This window comes from Rhamphochromis longiceps, linkage group LG17 (assembly GCF_057381845.1).
Source record: "Rhamphochromis longiceps isolate RC_006_pf linkage group LG17, R_longiceps_female_GT1.1, whole genome shotgun sequence".
In the NCBI taxonomy this organism is placed as follows: domain Eukaryota; kingdom Metazoa; phylum Chordata; class Actinopteri; order Cichliformes; family Cichlidae; genus Rhamphochromis; species Rhamphochromis longiceps.
The window spans coordinates 5,447,990-5,466,535 of NC_140573.1; the positions used below are offsets into that span (position 1 = coordinate 5,447,990).

General features: G+C 40.1%; 1 protein-coding gene across 1 annotated transcript in view; it reads right to left on the reverse strand.

Annotated features, from left to right (window-relative positions):
• Positions 1 to 10,891: 10,891 nt before the first annotated feature.
• camk1da (calcium/calmodulin-dependent protein kinase 1Da) overlaps positions 10,892 to 18,546 on the reverse strand; it is a 71,100-nt gene continuing 63,445 nt past the window's right edge. Inside the window, exons 7-11 of the mRNA XM_085387077.1 lie at positions 14,634 to 14,746; positions 13,970 to 14,048; positions 13,735 to 13,822; positions 12,946 to 13,207; positions 10,892 to 11,840 (exon numbers count right to left, since the gene is read on the reverse strand). Of these exons, the coding sequence (XP_085243203.1) occupies positions 11,716 to 11,840; positions 12,946 to 13,207; positions 13,735 to 13,822; positions 13,970 to 14,048; positions 14,634 to 14,746 (667 nt within the window). The 3' untranslated portion in view covers positions 10,892 to 11,715. The remainder of the gene's footprint in view (positions 11,841 to 12,945; positions 13,208 to 13,734; positions 13,823 to 13,969; positions 14,049 to 14,633; positions 14,747 to 18,546) is intronic.

Genomic DNA, 18,546 nt, shown 5'->3' on the forward strand with positions numbered 1-18,546 from the left:
AAATTGAATTGAATTGAATTGAGTTGAATTGAATTGAATTGAATTGAATTGAAGGGGGAAACTATTTTTTGAAGGCTTCTTTTAATGGCATTTCTTTTTTCATCTGCAGAGTCTTTTTCAAAGAAGGAATCAATGTTTCTTTTGCAATATGTCAAATCATGAGTAGGCTGTTGAGGTGGGAGTTAGGGACTTATCTACCTCATCATGCAAGAAATTAAAATGCCCCTCTCCGTGTACAATCACAATTCCACAAAAGTTGGATTGCTGTGTAAAATGTAGATAAAAAACAGGGTGCAATCTTTATCAAATCTAATAACACACATTTCATTAATGATAGAACCTAGAAAACTGACTGGTTTAAACTGACAAAGATTTTTAAAAATGAGGTCATTTTGAATTTGATGGCAGCAACATGTCTCAAAAAATTGGGACGGGCCAACAAAAGGCTGGGAAAATGAGTGACGCTACAAAGAAAAGCTGAAGGAACAGAATTTAGGTTAAACGGCAACAGGTCAGTAACATGATTGGATATAAAAGAACATCTTAGGGAGGCAGAGTTTCTGAGAAATGAAGATGGGCTGAGATTCACCAATCTGCAAAAACTTGCAACTACAATTTGTGGAACAATTTGAGAATAATGTTCCTCAATATAAAAATGTGGAGAGAATGCTAGAAAATATCTTTACTGAAACCCAAAATCTTTTTCTATTATCGTAAAAGACCTTTTAGAATCATCTCTGGTGTAACTATGGTGGTGCAATATGATTTTCAACTTTGTTTGGTTGTTAGGGGCAGTAAAAGGAAAATATATGACTTCCCCCCCTGCTGTTTGCATCCAGAGCTGTCAACCCAAATGACACAGATGATCTTTGCACACAACACGCCACAATCCCGCCTCCATTTCCTGCGACAGTGCTATCTCTTCGTTTCAGACGATCTGCCTGTCATTAGCTTTATAGAATACGCACGATTTGCCGCTCAGCAAAGAACAAAACAAGCAGCGAGCCAAGAGGAGAGGAGAAAACCCTGCAGTGAGAAATGTGATGAAGAAGAGGATGCCTTACAGAGAAGTGGCGAGGAGGGGGGAGAGAAGTGCTGAATTATAGATGAGGAGAAATCAGTTTAAGAAGCACAGAGATCAGTGACTCAGAGCACAAACACACTTACAGAGCCCTAAGTGTTTTTCAAGTTAGCTTGGCAGCCAATTTCAGCGAGAAATGTCTTCAGCGTGCGAGTGTAAAAATGAAGAGCAGTTTTGATTAAGCACAAATTCAGTTGGCAGCTTTCCCATTTGTATGTCTCCAAGTATGAATATGTGCATATGTTGTTGTAAAGTGCTGCAAAGTGATGTAAAATACTTTGATTTTCACAATTTTCGTCTCAGTGCTTTGGACTGTGTGTCAGACGGAAAACTGATTTTGAATAAGTTAGCACATTCGTTCCTCTGTATTCAGCCATGATAAAAAGACAGTTGGGAGGAATGTCTCCAACTGAGATGGAGGGGAAAGTAAAGGAAGTGTGACGACCTGAACCACAGGAAGCTCCAACAGGCCAAACTCTGCTAATAAAGAACTAATATTAATACAGCTTATCTTTGATGAGCACATATAGACCTTCAGGCTGATGCCGCTCAGTGCGGTAAAATCAACGTCGTCTTAACCACTTACTTCAGTTGATAAGAAAAAAAAGAAAAAGTAAACTTTCAAAGAGAGATTTCTTTTTTCATGTTAGCTGATTAACTGTAATCCTGAATGGGTACAAAGGCTGAGAGTATCCTGCAGCTTTCATTGGTGATCTCTTTTAAGCTGTTTTTGGAACCAGTGTGGAGTAAAATTTAAACATGGAAGAAAGTCAACGGTAGCTTAATCTGTGTTTCCAGGGTTCGTGGTTGTGGGGTTAGGGTGATGGGAATATCATGGGACCTTTGCAACATTGCGTTGGAATTGGAAACATAGGACCAAGAGACCATGGGACATGGCTCTCAAAACATAAAACATTGGGATAGAATCCTGGTAATATAGGATAGCAGGGACACTGAGAAAGTTCTTTTAAAACAACGGATAATGGGAAGATAGAAACTTATAAACACAGAACCATGGGACCTTGTGATGTGATCCTGGGAACATACATTTTTGGAATAGGACATTGGGTACATAGAACCTCAAAAACAGAGAAACAATAGGGATGGGAACCTGGAAACACAGGACAATGGGCACATAGGACATTGGGGCAGAACCTTAGGAATATAGGACCTTGAAAACAATGGATACTTTGCAACGAACCGCAATGGGATCATTGTCCCATTAGATAGAAACAACTACTAGTAATGACTTCATGAATTTATTTACAAATAAAATTTTTTTTACCATTAGGCAAATAATTATTAATAATACCCTCACAGATGTAACATTTTCTACAGCTACCTTTAGTACTATTCTTTTTTTTTAGACTCCTTTTTTTCTATTGATCCTTCTGAGTTCATTTCAGCAGACGGACTCTGACAGTGGGCTCATCTATGTGCTTGTCCTGCTTCTCCTCAATGTAGCAGTTGATACTGTTAACCATAATATTTTATTAGAGATTACAGCATGCTGTTAATAGACCTCTCTGCATTGAATCATACTTGTTATTATTATTATTATTATTATTGTTATTATTATCTCTGGCTCTCTTCCACAGCATGTCTTTCATCCAGTCTTCCTTCTCTCTCCCCAACCGGTATTTAAAAGTAGAACTGGAGGCTCTCTTCTGTGGAACTCTCTGCCTCTTCTTACTTATTTTCACTCACTATGTGTTTATACACCACTCAGCATTTCCTCTCCCTCACCCTCAACAGGTCACAGCAGACGGCCGCTCCTCCCTGAGCCTGGTTGTGTTGGCATTTTCTTCCTGTTAAAATTGACTTTTTCCTTCTCACTGTTGCAAAAGTTGCTCAATTGCAGGGGGGTGTCATCTGATTCTTGGTGCTTTCCCTATATTATTGTAGGGTTTTTGGGTGGATGGGGTGGCTGTACTCAGGATGTGGAGCAGGTCATCTACTAATTGGCAGATTGGTCTTCAATCCCTGGCCGCTCCCAAATATCCTTGGGCAAAACACTAACCCCAAGTTGCTCTCTGATGGTTAATGAGGGATAAAGGACAATGGGGACGTAGATGCTCTCCAGCTTACAATAACAGCATTAGAATTGCCACTAATGTTATATGTTTAAAATGTTCGTTTAATATGATACTAGAGGCAAAAGATATGCATTGTAAGCATGACGTTAACTTCACCAAGACTTAGCAGCTAAATAATACAAAAAGTGAAATTACACCTGAACACCAGAGTCACGTAGTTGACACACAGCATATCAAATGACATGACTGGACTAAATGAAAAGTCAGAGGCTCCCACAAATGAGCAGGATTCATTGACTGGTGATGATACACATCTGTACAGCAGTTCATAACAATCAATCCCATAGCTGTTAACTCAGACAAAATTCTTATTTTAACCAAAACCTGATCAGCGCAGTTTAACAATGAATTTGTTGTGACGCTGGGCTGCTGAAAGGTTTATAAACTTCTGTCACTGAAAACTTCCGCTTATCCTTTTCAGGGTCGCGCTGGAGCCTATCCCAGCTGTCATAGGGCGAGAGGCGGGGTACGCCCTGGACAGATCGCCAGTCTGTCACAGGGCTAACACACAGAGACAGACAACAATTTGCGCTCACACTCACACCTGTGGGAAATTTGGATTAATCAATTAACCTATCCCCACAAACTGCATGTCTTTGGACGGTGGGAGGAAGCCGGAGTACCTGAAGGAACCCACGCAAACACAGGGAGAACATGCAAACTCCACACAGAAAAACCCTGGCCTGATGGTGGAATTGAACTCAGGACCGTCTTGCTGTGCAGCAACAGTGCTAATCACCATGCCACCGTGCTGCCCGTAGTAGTGAAAGCTATCACTACTACAAAAATACAGAGTGATATGTTGTATTTCCTAAGTTTTTTCTGCACTTTTATTGAACCCTTAGTTGCAATGACACATGAGGACATCCAATAAGTAGTGATAACTGGAGTGTAAACCAAAGGAGAACGTGTTCAAGTAGAGTGTTCACTTTTATGCTGGACAGTTACATCTGTTGAAAGGCAAGGCGTGCCTTTAGTGTTTGCAAGATCTGTCCTCTGTGTGTAAGCCATCTGCTGTACAGCATATACATTACATGCAGTCAGACTGTAGTAAAGAGTGTTTGCTCTAGTTCCAGATTCATGGATTCTTGAGTATGTGAGTGTTTAAATATTGAGAGATAACACACAGTCGAAAGTGTTTACATTTGCAGGAATGTAGTTGTCATTCTGACACTGTGTAGTGCTAATAAGTCAGTCTCATTTTGTCGAGTATGCACACAAATAGACAGAGAAAAAGAGTAAATGAGAGTAGAGAGTCATTTTACGATCATTCAGGATTTATTCCAGGAGAAAAGACAAACAAAACACAATCAGTCACTCTGGCCTGTGTTGTTATGGTAACTCTGATATGTGCACATGATTGTCAAAGGCATCTGATATACAAGCCCCATCAACAGAAAATCATCATCATCGAAATCATCATTATCACACCACATTTAAGTGCGGCAGGCAGTGGCCGCTCCGATAGGTGAGAGCATCGTCGACGTAACGACAGTGCACAGGATGAGAGTTTGTTGTGGTCACATGCAGAGAGTAAATACAGCCAGCTAAATTAGCAGGCTCTGGACAAGGACACCTACAGGGAGACACCAGGGGCCAAAGAGCAGCATGTGTAGAGTTTTAGTCCTACAAAGAAATCTTAGCGAGAGAGATTCTCTCAACTGGTCAGTTAGCTGTTCAGGTTAGAGGTGGTGGAGTGTTTTTAGCATCAGCTAAACCAAAGCTAGCTAATGCATTTACTAATGCTAACAAAGTCTAACAACTTTTTCAGTCTAAGAGGACACTGAAATAGTTGGTAACAATTCAAATACATGCTTGTAGTTCCTTGTAAGTTTCAACATAATGCTACTGAACAATTGTATAGACTTTAGCTAGGTAAAACCACCCCCGCTAATTAGTCTACATACAACACACAGTCAGTAGCTATATATATATTTTAAACTCTCTAGCCTTTGCATTTATGACATACAAATAAGTAAGGAAAGTATCAGAGAATTTAGCTACACAATATACGTTATCAACTTAGCCAAACTAAATAAAAAGCTAACGCACATATGGTAAGGTAACATAGTACATTTTAAAATCATAAAACTAAAAGTTCTTTATATTTGCACTTTTGATTCAGTTTTTAGATGCCTTAGATGAGAACTCTATGCCCAAACACAATTGCACATAAGTGCAAATGCATTCACTTGCACTTTTCTTGAACGGAGCTTAATAGTAATCCCTAATTCCTAAATTTACTATTAATTTTCTTCATTGATTTTTCAGAAACTCCTTACACACCAAACACTTCCGCGTGTTAAAAAAAGGTCAGCTAGCATGCTTTTGACAACATCCATTAGAAACTACTTGCCCCACAATGCACTGCAAATTTTTAACCTAAACAAAAAACCTAGATGAAACTCAGCTTATGACCAACTACTGCTTCCATAAAATCTAGTTTTCAAGCAATGAAAGGCTCTTTTTGAGATTTTAAGTCATCTTGCTCATCTTCTGAATACATTTCACTTCCATACAACTAAAACCAGCTTTAAGTATAAATTCAGTGACACAACCACTATTTAGTGTATTTTCAATTTGCATAATAAAAACCTGAAAAAAGGGCAATATAAATGCATTTTCTTCCAGTCACATGACAACACAGTCATTCTAATTAGCAGAATTAAAGCAACTTTCATAGTAATAAACATAGTTAATCCAGCAAATAATAATAGTGATAATAATAGTAAGTAATTCCAGGGGTAAGTTTTGCCAGTTAGAACAAATACTCTGCTTGGCTCTTGTGGACCCGGTCATCTCAACCTGTGTACGTCTTCACATAATACAGAGATACGAACATCATACAAGGGCATATAAGATTATGCAAACACTCATGGTAAAGTTGAAATCTTGAAGCACTTTTTTTCAACATGCTTGTGTTTTTTCATGAAGGTGCAGTTTTTTTTCTTCATAAAAAAAAAAAGAAAGAAAGAAAAGTCAAAGGATGGTGAGTTTAAAGTGGAGAGAGCGAACGTCCGTAACAGTGTGTTTCACAGCTTTGGATTTCTCCCGTTAGAATGGCAAAAAAACAAAAACGTAAGCCTGAGTTCAGTAAACGATGATTTCACCTTTTTAGTTGGACTGACACTGAAGTGATGGTGGAACACTGATGGCATTAAACTGCGCTGTGCAGCTCTGCTGATAGCAGTCGCGTGCTGCCAGACAGTTTCTGAAAGCTAACCGCAAAGTCGGGAAGTAAAGGAGACTTGAAGCTGCTTTTTTTTTGTTACATTTTTTTTTACATTAAAACATTCCATAGAGGATACAATCAACTTCCCTTGCAAACTCACTCGTTCATTCACTCACTCAGACATGCCTGTACAGCAAAGCATTCGTAAATATTACCTTGAAAATGATCATCAGTATTCACAATCTATTTACAGTAGCATGGAAAGACTCATTTGGATTACATTTATGTTCTCTCTCTCTGTAGCAAACAAAAACAGCAGACATAAAACCACAGAGGAGCATGAACCTGAACCCTCTGCCTGCCTCACAGCACATTCAGAAGCCCACACGTCCAAGCTAAAGTGTACGACTTCACATTTAATGAACGGTATTCCTAATTCATTAACCTCTTTGAACAACCTCTTAAATCCCTAATGTAGCTCATTCAAATTTAATAATAATAGGTAAATGAGTGAAATGGTCTTGAATAGATTTAAATAGAGCTGCTGATGTTTTCTTTTGTTTCCTGATCATGCTTTCCAGAAATAAAAAACATTGACAACACACTTCAAATGTTTTTAAAAAATGCATAGCAATCAATGGGTAAATCGACGCGATAACAGTGAAGAATAAGATTAAGGTGGTCATTGGAATAAAGCCCTTACACGGTAGAAAGTTCCCTTCGGTATACATTGACGTCACAGTCGGATTAGTTTCCTCTCAGAAAAATGTGTTGGAATAAATGCAAACCTTCAGAAATCTCAACTATCTGTGCGCAGGCATGTGTGCAGCAGTTCAAACATTAGAAGTTTGCTTCTTTTTTGACTGCCCTGACCCACGCTGCCTTAAATATTCATACTCATCGAACTTCAGACTTGCTTGGTTGCTACAGCATTGTGCATAAAGTAACAGAAGTGTTTTCAGCCAATGAATAGTCTTCATGACACCGAGAAGTGCATGCATCAGTAGTGTCACCATATATTATGCAAGTTTTACAATTTATCCTATAGTGCTTGAAAAACAGTACATTCTGCGGAGACTGTAGTTTTATAAACAAGAACTGCAGCATGATTAGTGGTTTTCGCAGTCTTCTATCCATTAAAAGGGTATTTAAAATGTCAAATATCCCACTGCCACAGACAGAATGAAAAGCTAAAGATATACTGACTTTTTATTTCTCCAATATGGGGTGGGCCCACATCCCATAATGTGACTAACTGAACTTAAAATACATAATCAGTAGTTTATGGTCTTTCTGCGACTTTACATTGTGTATTATAGCTGATGGATTTCTATGTTGTCATCCTTCAAAAGATTATAAATGACATTTTTCTTCCCCTGAACAACCTTCAAGCAAAGCCAATAACGAGCGCACCTACAAAAACAGGCGTTTTTTTGCGCATAATGTTTTGGCCGAAACCTATTAGAAACACATCACCTTAGACACACTGCTGGATTAGGCTGGAAATTTTGCTTCATCACACTCACATACTTGGACCCACATCTTATTTTTGAAAAACCAACAGAAGGAAGGACTCTGGGGTCAGAGCTTCAGATGGGGCAAGAACTTTGTAAACTAGGTAAGATACATTAAACACAATGCTGGTTTTGGACTTTTTGTGGGATTATGGCTTAGTCTATGCTAGAGAAAAATAGGATGATGACCTGGAACTTGCATTTTCAAGTTTTCTGCTTTTACTGACGAAAGCAACCAGTCTCCAAACACAGACTCTGAATGGCAGAATTTAGAAATAATTGGTGTGTAAATTAACACACTTTAAAAACAGACAAATTGCCAACACACTGCAATCAATCTCAGTCAGTGTGCTAGTGAGTGCAACTCATCTGCAAGAGGATTCGTCTCAACTGGTTGTAGTCTGGTTATATTCCAATATAAATGCAAGGTTGCCAAGCACCTATGCCATTTTTGGAATAAATTGCCATCATGCAGCAGACTGACTTGGTCTTATTGCCATTTTATTGCCTTCCTGACACACCAAAGTTGCTTTGAAGGGGGCAGCTGACTGTGAGTGGTTGCAGACTGGTCCCAGTGTTCGAAGCAACCATTTCAAAGGAAGCAAGATCATAATATCATAATACATCGCCACAGTAATTTTGGACATGCTGCAATCTTCAGCCACTTTTACCCTAGTGTGACTTTGTCATTAGCTGACGATAGGAAAAATGCAGAAATACTTTAGAAACATTACTCCTTATCCTTTCCAGTGAGGGCAAAAGAGATGATAAACTAGATGGTAGATGGAGTCTAACACACAGAACTGTGCAGTGAACCAAAAATGAATTCGAGAAAACTTCGGTGAGTGTAGATTTACTGTCATTTTCACCTTAACCCAAATTTTATCCAAATGTGGCCTCACACCCACCTCATACTGCCACATATCGAGACAAGCACTATGAACACAGTTTTTTAGCAAGACAATTCAGGCAATAAAAATAATGTAAATGGCAACAGATTTTGAAAAGATAAAAGGTCACAAAACGTTCTCTTTAGGTTATTTTGCAGCTATAATTAAGCCCTTAGTTTCCATCTTGAACAACTTCAAATCTGGCTAGTTTTGTTCTAATTTGTCAAGCACTGCAAAATGAACCAAATTGTCTTCATTACCAAGCAATAGTCTTTGGCTACAATTCAATAAAGGGATCGGTACAATTGCATCGAATAAAGACATGACAATCTGATATGTGTGAGTGAGCACCCTACATTGTACAGCTCTGCGTTCTGGGACAGGAAAGGCCATTAGCCATGTTCAAGAGTTCCATTAGGTGAAGAAAACAAAAGTCGGGTTAGTAGTCAAAAATACTGACTGAGTCGTGGATCTGTGCATTTATTTAGAGCCCTGTTTCCAAAAAAGTTGGGACAACATGTAGAATGTAAATAACGAAGAGAATGCATTGATTTACCATGTCCTAACCTCCGCACTGAATTGAAAATAGCATAAAGAAAACATGAAGTAATATTATATATCATTATATATTTGAAAACAGCAAAAAGTTTGAAAGAGTTGGGGCAGAAATAACGACTGGAAAAGTAGATTAATGCCTAAAAAACCTGGACTTGGGTGTTGCACGCATCACCAGTGACATCAGTACAGCCCTGTAATCTCTTAAAAGGTGGTAAAGCCTAACCTGGGGACACTTGCACATGTTTTAGGGCTACACTGACAAGCATAAACCGTCCATAGAGATCATCAACTGCCACCATAGGACAGGTTAGTTGCAAATTACTGCTGCTGCTTTTCTTTAATGGAAATCACTGCATGCATGTGTTCAGAAATGCTTCTGAAAGCTATCAGAAACATTGCGGAGCAGCTGAAATCCAATATCAAAGAATAGTGGGATAAACATTTTTTCTTTTAAAACTACAGCAATCGGCCTCCAGGTTTTTCAAAACAATTGAAATAAGTGGTGATTAGGAAATATGCCCCTGTCCCAACTTCTTTGAAAAGTGCTGCAGGTATCAGCCAGCGTGGTTGGTGAATCGCTGCTTTCAGTCTTTAATTACATTTCGTGACGTTTCTTGAAAATGCTTCAAAAAAAGCTTCAAAAGTAAGCATCGATGCCCTGCTGTTGCCTGCAGTGAGCCCACGTATGTATATGGTCAATAGAAGTCCAGGTCTAAATTATCAATGCTGAAGTCGCGCACCAACACAACACTACAGTAAGGACACAGCTAACGTCCTGAAGCCTGGATCATTAACTGCAATGCTGGCTGGAACGGCCGGACTGTGACAAACCCCAAAAATAAAAAGACTAAATCAGGAAACTGGTGTTCACCAGCGCACAGTGCAGCTGCAGTTTTCCCTGAGCACTTCTGGACTGGGTGCAGCTTGACAAATAAAGAAGGTGAGATCATGGCTTCGGTAGAGACATAAAGAACGACGGCAGGCTACAGCTTCTCCATTCTGGATTGTGTCTCTGAGGACCCACCAGGCCTTTCTTTTAGTAACTATGCTGCGCTGCCTGTAGCTCCTTGGGAAGTCTAATGACAATCCATCTTTAGTTTCTGACTTTTTTACCTGGACGTGTTTTCCAGTAAATACTTATCTCTATGTGTTCTAATTCTATCCTAAACTTATTCCATGTTTCATAATAACCATTATGTGTGTCCCTTAAAGGGCAATTATTATAAAAGTTTTAATAAAGTAAGAAAATAATAAACAAATCAGAATCTTTCAGACAATAAACAAGTTGTATAATACTCTGACATCCAATCAATAAAGGTTTACAATCTCTACTCAATCTGATAAACACATGTGAATGGCAGCTAATCTATGTCTGATCCTTTCTGTGCAAAATAGATAAAGCGCTTACTCATGTTTCCACATCTCAACAGTCATATGGTACTTTTAAAGCACTTCTTAAAGCACGAACAAACAAACAGAGAACCAAGCCCATAAGGACACACAAATGTCTTAAAGGTGCTATGTGTGGCATTTTTACACGGATAAACCACTGTCAACATGAATTTGCTACATCTGCATCATTTGTGTTTAAAAAAAACAACGACCGCCTGTTTTCTGTGTTCCACAATTACCAGGTCAGATTGGCAGGGAGATGTGTTTGATTAACAGGAAGTGAGATTTGCTGTTTTTAGACCAAGCATCTGGCGATGATGGGAATTGGATTCTAATTTAGATCCTAACACAACAACAGCTATTAATAAAGAGGAACTACATGTGGTTCATCTTGGGTATTGTCTCATTTGGTTACACTAATTATGCCAAGGTAGCAATATCAATTTGACAATGATATGTTTGTTACACATAGCGTCTTTAAATTTAACAGCAGTTAATAAAAGTAAAACAATCCGTTTGCCAACAGTCAAACCTAAGTCGGAAAAAAAAACTAAATAAATTGATGCGGGAAAGATCAGATTGAATGGGAAGGTTGAACTTGTATGACACCAGCAGCTCCACCGTGAACCACCAACTGCAGCTCACAGGTGGAGCAGTGGCCAACCTTTTATCAGGTAATAATCAAAGCCAACTGTGTGAACATCCCCAGTGTGAGACCGTGGGTGTGCTGTGGCTGTGGCAGGACGAGTTTTACGCTGACATCCTGGTGGGTGTGCAGTATGACAATGGTGGCTTGAATCGGTGGGGTGGCGGTAAAGTCCTCTGCTCTCCCACGAGCAGGGCGGGGTACTGGCTGGGGGGCCTATCCGAGAGGCAGTAAAGCGAAGAGAGGGAGGGACAAAGAAGAGGGCGATCGTCTTCCTCACTGGTCGTCCTCGATCTCTCTTTCTTTCCCGCTCTCCCTGCTTCACAGCGCCGTGGCCTCCCAGCTGGTTCCCCGCGGGACCTGGCGTCACTTGGTTTCCGTGAGAACCGGGGCGGGGACCGCAGATGGGTGTGGCCGGTTCAGCTCCGTCCCCGTGGCAGGAGAAGAAGCTGCAGATGCCAGGCTGCAGGGTGTGACTGGTGCAGTGACACCTGACAGAAGGGAATGAGAAGCTGCATCAGCTGCTTGTAATACTGAAATCCCTCCTTGATTTCCAAAAGAAGTAGAAGACCACAGGCTTGCATTTCTCACTAGTGACTGGATCACTAAGATAAAATTAGTTTCACTTTGATAAAGAAGTGAAGACATGAAACAGCTTTTGCACTGTACAGCTAAATATGTTGAGGAAAAATACAAAATAACGTAGGTAATAAATGTAACGCTGTTCTGGCCCTTAGCTCATGTAATTTAGTGTAAATTTTATTGTTCAGAATTGTATTACAAGCCCTGCCGTCTACTAACTCAATCTTCGCTGAACAAGGTTTACCACTGTTCATTTCTCTTGCACTAAAATCCAATCCATTTATGAGGTGTGTCTATCTCAAAGATGTAACTAGAGCTACACCAATAAACCGCACTGCTCCATCTTTGAGATGAGGTATTAAGTGTAAATCTGTACCGTACTTACATTAACATTTCCTCCCCATTGTCAGGGCTACCCCTCTAAAAAACCAGAAATCTTGCTGTTTATATTTTCAAACAGCACATTTGACTTTTATAATGAAAAGCAGTATTTTATAGAAATACAGTTAGGTCCATATATATTTGGACAAGAAAAAAGTATGAACAAGGCGTGGAACAGCTCATGATCCAAAGCATGCCACATCATCTATAAAACAGAACCATTGTGATGGTTTGGGCGTGCATGGCTGCCAGTGACACTGAGACAATAGTGGTTATTGATGATGTGACACAGGACAGAAGTAGACGAATGAATTCTGAGGTGTTCAGTGACATACTCATGCTCAAATTGATTGGGCAGTGTTTCATAATACAGAAGGTCAGTGACCCCAAACATACAGCCAAAGCAACCCAGGAGTTTGTTAAACCAAAGAAGTGGAACACCTATTCAGTATGATCAGGTAAATGCACTTTTTCTGGAATTCATAACGTCCCAAATCCTGAAGACACTGCAAGGCACTGCGCTCCCACACTGTGCCCTAAATTTTGCTCATTCACTGTTACATACTCCTATGAACAGCTCACATATGTTCTCTTAACTTTCTGATGCCACTGACACCACTGAATCATACTCACAATCCTTGTGGGGAGCTGCTATGTTGTTATCGATGGAAGAGATCTTGCTGGCGACAGCGCTGGGGCTCTGGCTCTGCGCCGTCTGGCCGGTATTTTGGCTTTGAGCCGGCTGGTTCTGGCCCGCCTGGCTCTGGCTTTGGGCTGACTTCTGCGTCTGACTCAGCCTAGTCGGTGCGTTGGACGCATCAATGCTGCTCCCCATGCTGCTGCCAAGCTGCAGCCGCCTCATGTGCCGAACCACGGCAGTGGCATTGAACGCTTGCTGTGAAGAGCATAGAAACAAAAGGAAAATCTGATCACGAAACCTTGGGACAATGCACGCTGAGCCATCACAACTTAGGTCTGCACTAAAGTATACCCTGCTTTATCATCCTTCTGTTCACTAATGGGAACTATTGTTTAAAAAATTAACATCTAGCCGTATTTAAACAGAGTTCAAACTAATGACTGAGACCATAAACTCTTGAGCCATACCTTATTATGACGACAGAGTTCAATAACCTGGTAACGTTATGGTAAAATATATTGTGTTAAAATGACCTAGTAAATCATTTTCATTTGTGGAACATGGGAATTGTTTGAAATCTGAAGTTTGTTCTTATTTCTTCTGACTTCTTTAGGGGTAAATAGCTGTTGAGAGGTAGATCTTACCCACGAGACAAGCCAGGTTTTTATTGCTAAGTGATTCACCTTCTAAAAACAGTTGGCTGAGGAGCTGTAATAGGGTAATGTAGTCTATTGCAGTAGAGCCAAAACCACAGAGAATAAACTGCAGTAAACAAAATTTACCCTCCATTTGCTCTTGGCAAAGTTCTTTCTGATCTGCCGGCTGACTGACTCATGGATGTTCTTGCAGAGAGCCGTATCCCCAGCGATCCTGAGATATATATATAACGACACAAAAACACAATTTCTTAGTCAATACTTCTGAATGTACATCAACATCGATATCAATATTGATTTGATGGATTTTTGTGATGCTGTTGTGTGTGTGTGTGTTTGTGTGTGCATGTGTGTTTCTCACCAGGGGTGTCTGAGCGCCTGTTCACAAGTGAAACGCTTGGCTGGGTCTTTTTCCATCAGTCTGCTGATGAAATCCTTGGCTGGGAGAAAAACAAACCAAACATATAAACACCACATTGTTTTTTACCACGTTAAAACCCACTCACAAAACATTTTGCGACACTGAAAATCTTTGACATTTCGATCAGGGAAAGATGTTTTCAGATGTCAGATGTTGCACTGTTTGGTTTCTACTGAGAACGTGGGCTGTGTGTACCATCTGGTTTTCACTGTATCAGCCAAGTTGACCTCTGTTAATTCTACATTACTAGCAATGTGCAGGAGTGATTTCTATTTGCTCTGAGGAAACTTGACACTTCTGAAAACACAAAGCTTTTCTTGACAGTCCATAAATGCGATTTTATCCTCACTAACACAATAGACTGGTGACTGAAATAGACTTCCAGCCAATAGAACGCTGGTTTTACTTCCAGTCTATGCCCGTAACTGTGCTGGTAATGGATGAAACCACACATCGCACACTTACTCTCACATATTTTCATTCCATGCAGATTAAATCAGCGACTATGATGGAAAGGTGGTGTGTGGGCCATATGTGCCACATGATGGACCGAGGAGGCGGAAGGACAGATGGTGGAGGAAGGAGGAGGAAGAGGAGGCCTCACCTGAGTCTGATATGTCATCCCAGTACGGTGCATCAAACTCATAGTCAGCTTTCAGGATCTGCTCGAACAGCTTGGAGTCGTTTTCGTCGTAGAATGGAGGATAACCACACAACCTGCAGACGAGATATTTATTCTTTTGGTCGAATCTTTAACAGTCACTTATTTTCATTAATAAATGATTTCACTGATTACTACAGAGTCCCTTTACTCATTGTCACCCTTTTGAAATGACTGCCTTGCTTAGGACACATAGTGTTAAATGCAAACACATGTGTATGTAAGAGACAGACTAGATCTGTGTCTGTAAGGGAATACTGTAACCCAGATTAATCTTTGTAGCTACAATTTACATATGTCCCCTAAATGCCTCACATGTAGGCAACAGTGTAGTGCCACAGGCAGATTTGTGTTTCTAGACATGAATTTGACAGGTTTTCTTTTTCTCTTTTCAGGATCCCTGAATATGAAATGAATATATTTAATTTTTAAAAGGTAAAAAACTCCTTATTTAGAGATTTATAGCCTGTAAGGATTTTGCTACTCATGGCAGAGACCACAATTTGACTTAAAAATCCACCCACCCTTCATTTTTCTGTATTTTGCTTCCAAGAAACCAGACTTTCTTGTAATTTAAAAAAATCTAAATTTTCCTTTCTACACTGGCTGTTTTTTCACCCATTTTCAGTTCAGTTGTTGTATCCAATGATCTTCAGAGGATTCTTTTTTTTTGTTAAGTCACTTAATGCTGACCTCTGAATCACTGAAGCATAATAAAGCACATAACCCAAGGGACGAACCAGTGTTGTTTCTACACAGACAACAAACTGGCAAAGAGCCCATTTTAAATTGTATCTTAATGCACTTTGTTACTAGCAGCCTGCTGCACAAACACATCACTTGTTCCCAGATGAATCTATGAAGAATACCAAAGACAATGGCAGGTATAAACCTGTATTGTTGCACTAACAAGGTGATTCTCAAACAGCTATTTAGCTGAAAACCTGGTATATCGCAGCATGATGTTCAGTGTGTTCTTTAAAAGAAAATCCAAGGGAACTGAAAAAGTGGGGGACAATAGAAGATGTGGCAGGCTTAAAAAAACTAGCCACAGCAGGTGATCATCTGCTGTTCACTGAAGATTCTTCAGAAATAATCTCAGTGGAAGGGTGCTATAAAAAAGCCTTTGACAGCCAGGCTTTGGTATACCAAATTACACAAGACTAGACTAAAAATCTGTGGTAACAGATCTTATGGACTGATGAATAGGAATTTGAAATTTTAAGTTTAAATCACCATCAATATGTACAAGAGTGAGTGTCTACTGACATCTGCAAAACACGGTTCTGTCGTGGTTCCGGGCAGAATTTCAGCCAGTGTTGTTGTGACAAATGATGAAATTATGAACATAGAAAAGTCAGAGTCTGATTGGCAGTGGCTTCATTGTTTAGTATGACAATGATCCCAAACCCACTGCCAATGCAGACCTGGAGAGAAAAACACACAGTGGCCTACCAGAGCCCAGATCTCAACATTACTGAAGCAGTGAGGGATCGTCTCGACAGAGAACAGAACAAAAGGCAGAAAACATCCAAAGAAGAGCTTTGGATGTCCTTCAGGAAGCCTGGAGAACTATTCCCGAAGGCTGCTTAAAGAAATGACAAGATAGCTTGCCTCAGTTGTGTACCACTTTTTGAAATACATTATCAGATCAAAACAAAATTCCTGTTTAGGCTTTGGTGCTAAAAACAACTTTGTGAAGTACTGGGTTAGGTTTAGAAAAAGATCAAATATGTGGTGAAGATAGAAAATATACATCCTATAAAACTTAGTAAAAGATTATTGCTGACTGAGTCTGGCTGTAGGAAATCCGAGGTACTATCTAAAAGGAGGAATGTCCGCACTTCAGAATGCATCTGTGAAGGCAGGTTGTGGCTTGCAGTGGTCGCTTTAACACTGGTAACAAAGAACAATTTGCAGTCAAGATTTAAGTACTCCAGTTACTCTGCTACCCTCCAGTACCCCTGCTAAACTTGCAAACTTGAATTAATAGTAGGTGGTGTCGCAGTATTGTTGTCACATCTGGACTTGAGCTCAGAGCAGTGTATTACTGTGACTGCGTAGTAGCAGTGGTAGTTGGCTGTATCGCCTTAATCGCATTAACATGAGATTACTGGTTCTTGGTGCTGATGAGCACAAATGAACTTAAGTCCAAGTTTGATTTTCCATAACGACACAAAGCGGAGCAACAGCAGAGCTGCCGCTCAGCCCAAAACACCTCATTACCGAGGTTCTGGATGCACCAGGAGATTTTCATAAAAACTCATTAAAATGCCGTTCTCCATCAATACACACCGGAAAGAAAGAATAAAAGGGAAACGCACCGGGCAGAGAGGAAGGAGGACTCTGCCTGCCGTGAGGGGAAAAGGGCTTTCTGATTTGTTTTTTTTGCTTTCTCATTTGCTTAAAGACTCACTTTGTCATGTTACTCGGCTGACCCTCCACTCCATCGAACACACACACACACAAATACACTTGCACTCGGGATCCTGGCTGATTATCATGGTTGATTACCTGATGTGATCTTTCCACCTGAGCAGCAGTCAAAACCTAACAAGGTCTGAATCCCAACGCTAATTGTGCTAATTGCCAGCAGGGAGTTGCTCTTTCTTTTACCCTGCACGCACACAGCAACACACGGACATACACACGCACAGCCATTTCTACTGTGCTGTCAAATCCACCAAATGCTTTTTACTAGCAAAAGCTTTTACTGCACTACTCACCACAAAGTACAGCGTAAAACGGGAGAAAGACAGAGAAAAAGTCAGCGCGAGAGAGTCACGTGAGTTTGTTTGCGCCTGCTTTCCTCTCAACCACTGTGAGCTCTCTGATTGCTCCTCAGGTGTTAAACATAAATGAAGATGCAGAGGCAACATACACCTTAAAATAACTCCAACAGTGGCGTTCTCAACAACAAGATTGCAGTCTGAGCACACAAACATGGTTTCCATTGTTCACCAACACTGGTGAAAAACAAGAAAATGAAAATGAAATCTCGTCACAGACGAGGGTGAGAAGGGTGACAAAGGCTAGATGGAGATCCGCTTAATGAGCGTAAATGTGATGTGAATGGAATGCATGTTTACAAACAGATTTTCCAGTTAAGGTGTTTTCAATTTTGTGATTCATACATGGCCGAGCCAGGTCTCCATAGCCCAGCTGATGATTAGAAAACTACTAGTATGAAAATGGCTGTTTTGTTGTGCTGTTATAAAGACCTTCATTCTATTTAATTACAAAGATTACATCCAAGGGAACTTGTAAAACAACTTTAATAGCTACTCAGAGATTTGATATAATGTTAGATGGAAGATTTGGTAAAAATATGTCACAGGAGGAAAACCAAAGGTGTAAATAACACACTAATTAAACACGATTACAATAACCTAAAACTGCTTCATACCTGTGTCTAGACACGGGTTATTTCAGTTATTTCAAAGCCTGCATGGCCTCTAGGGGCGACAACTTCTCTGGTCTCATTGTATTGAAATCTATGAGAAAACGACCCTACTTCTTACTGGTTTTATGACTTTAGTTAACAATTTCCTAATTGGTTTTTTCAAAAAAAAAATTAATTCACCCTACAGCATTACGTGTATACAACGGATGGACAAGCTAATGGTTAGCAGTCATGTGACTCAATGCAAGGCAAACCTGTGAATGTATTTAGCTGATTGACTTGGCCGCATTTCTGGCAATGAACACGATTATCACAACCTTAATGATGAATAAGGCATCAAGAATTCAGATTTCCCACCGTGACCATGACCCGGTGCTAATGGAGCTTTGGTGCTTTCTGGTGATGTCAGTCATGGTGATTGATGGAAACTGCTTCCTGTACAGTGGAATATAA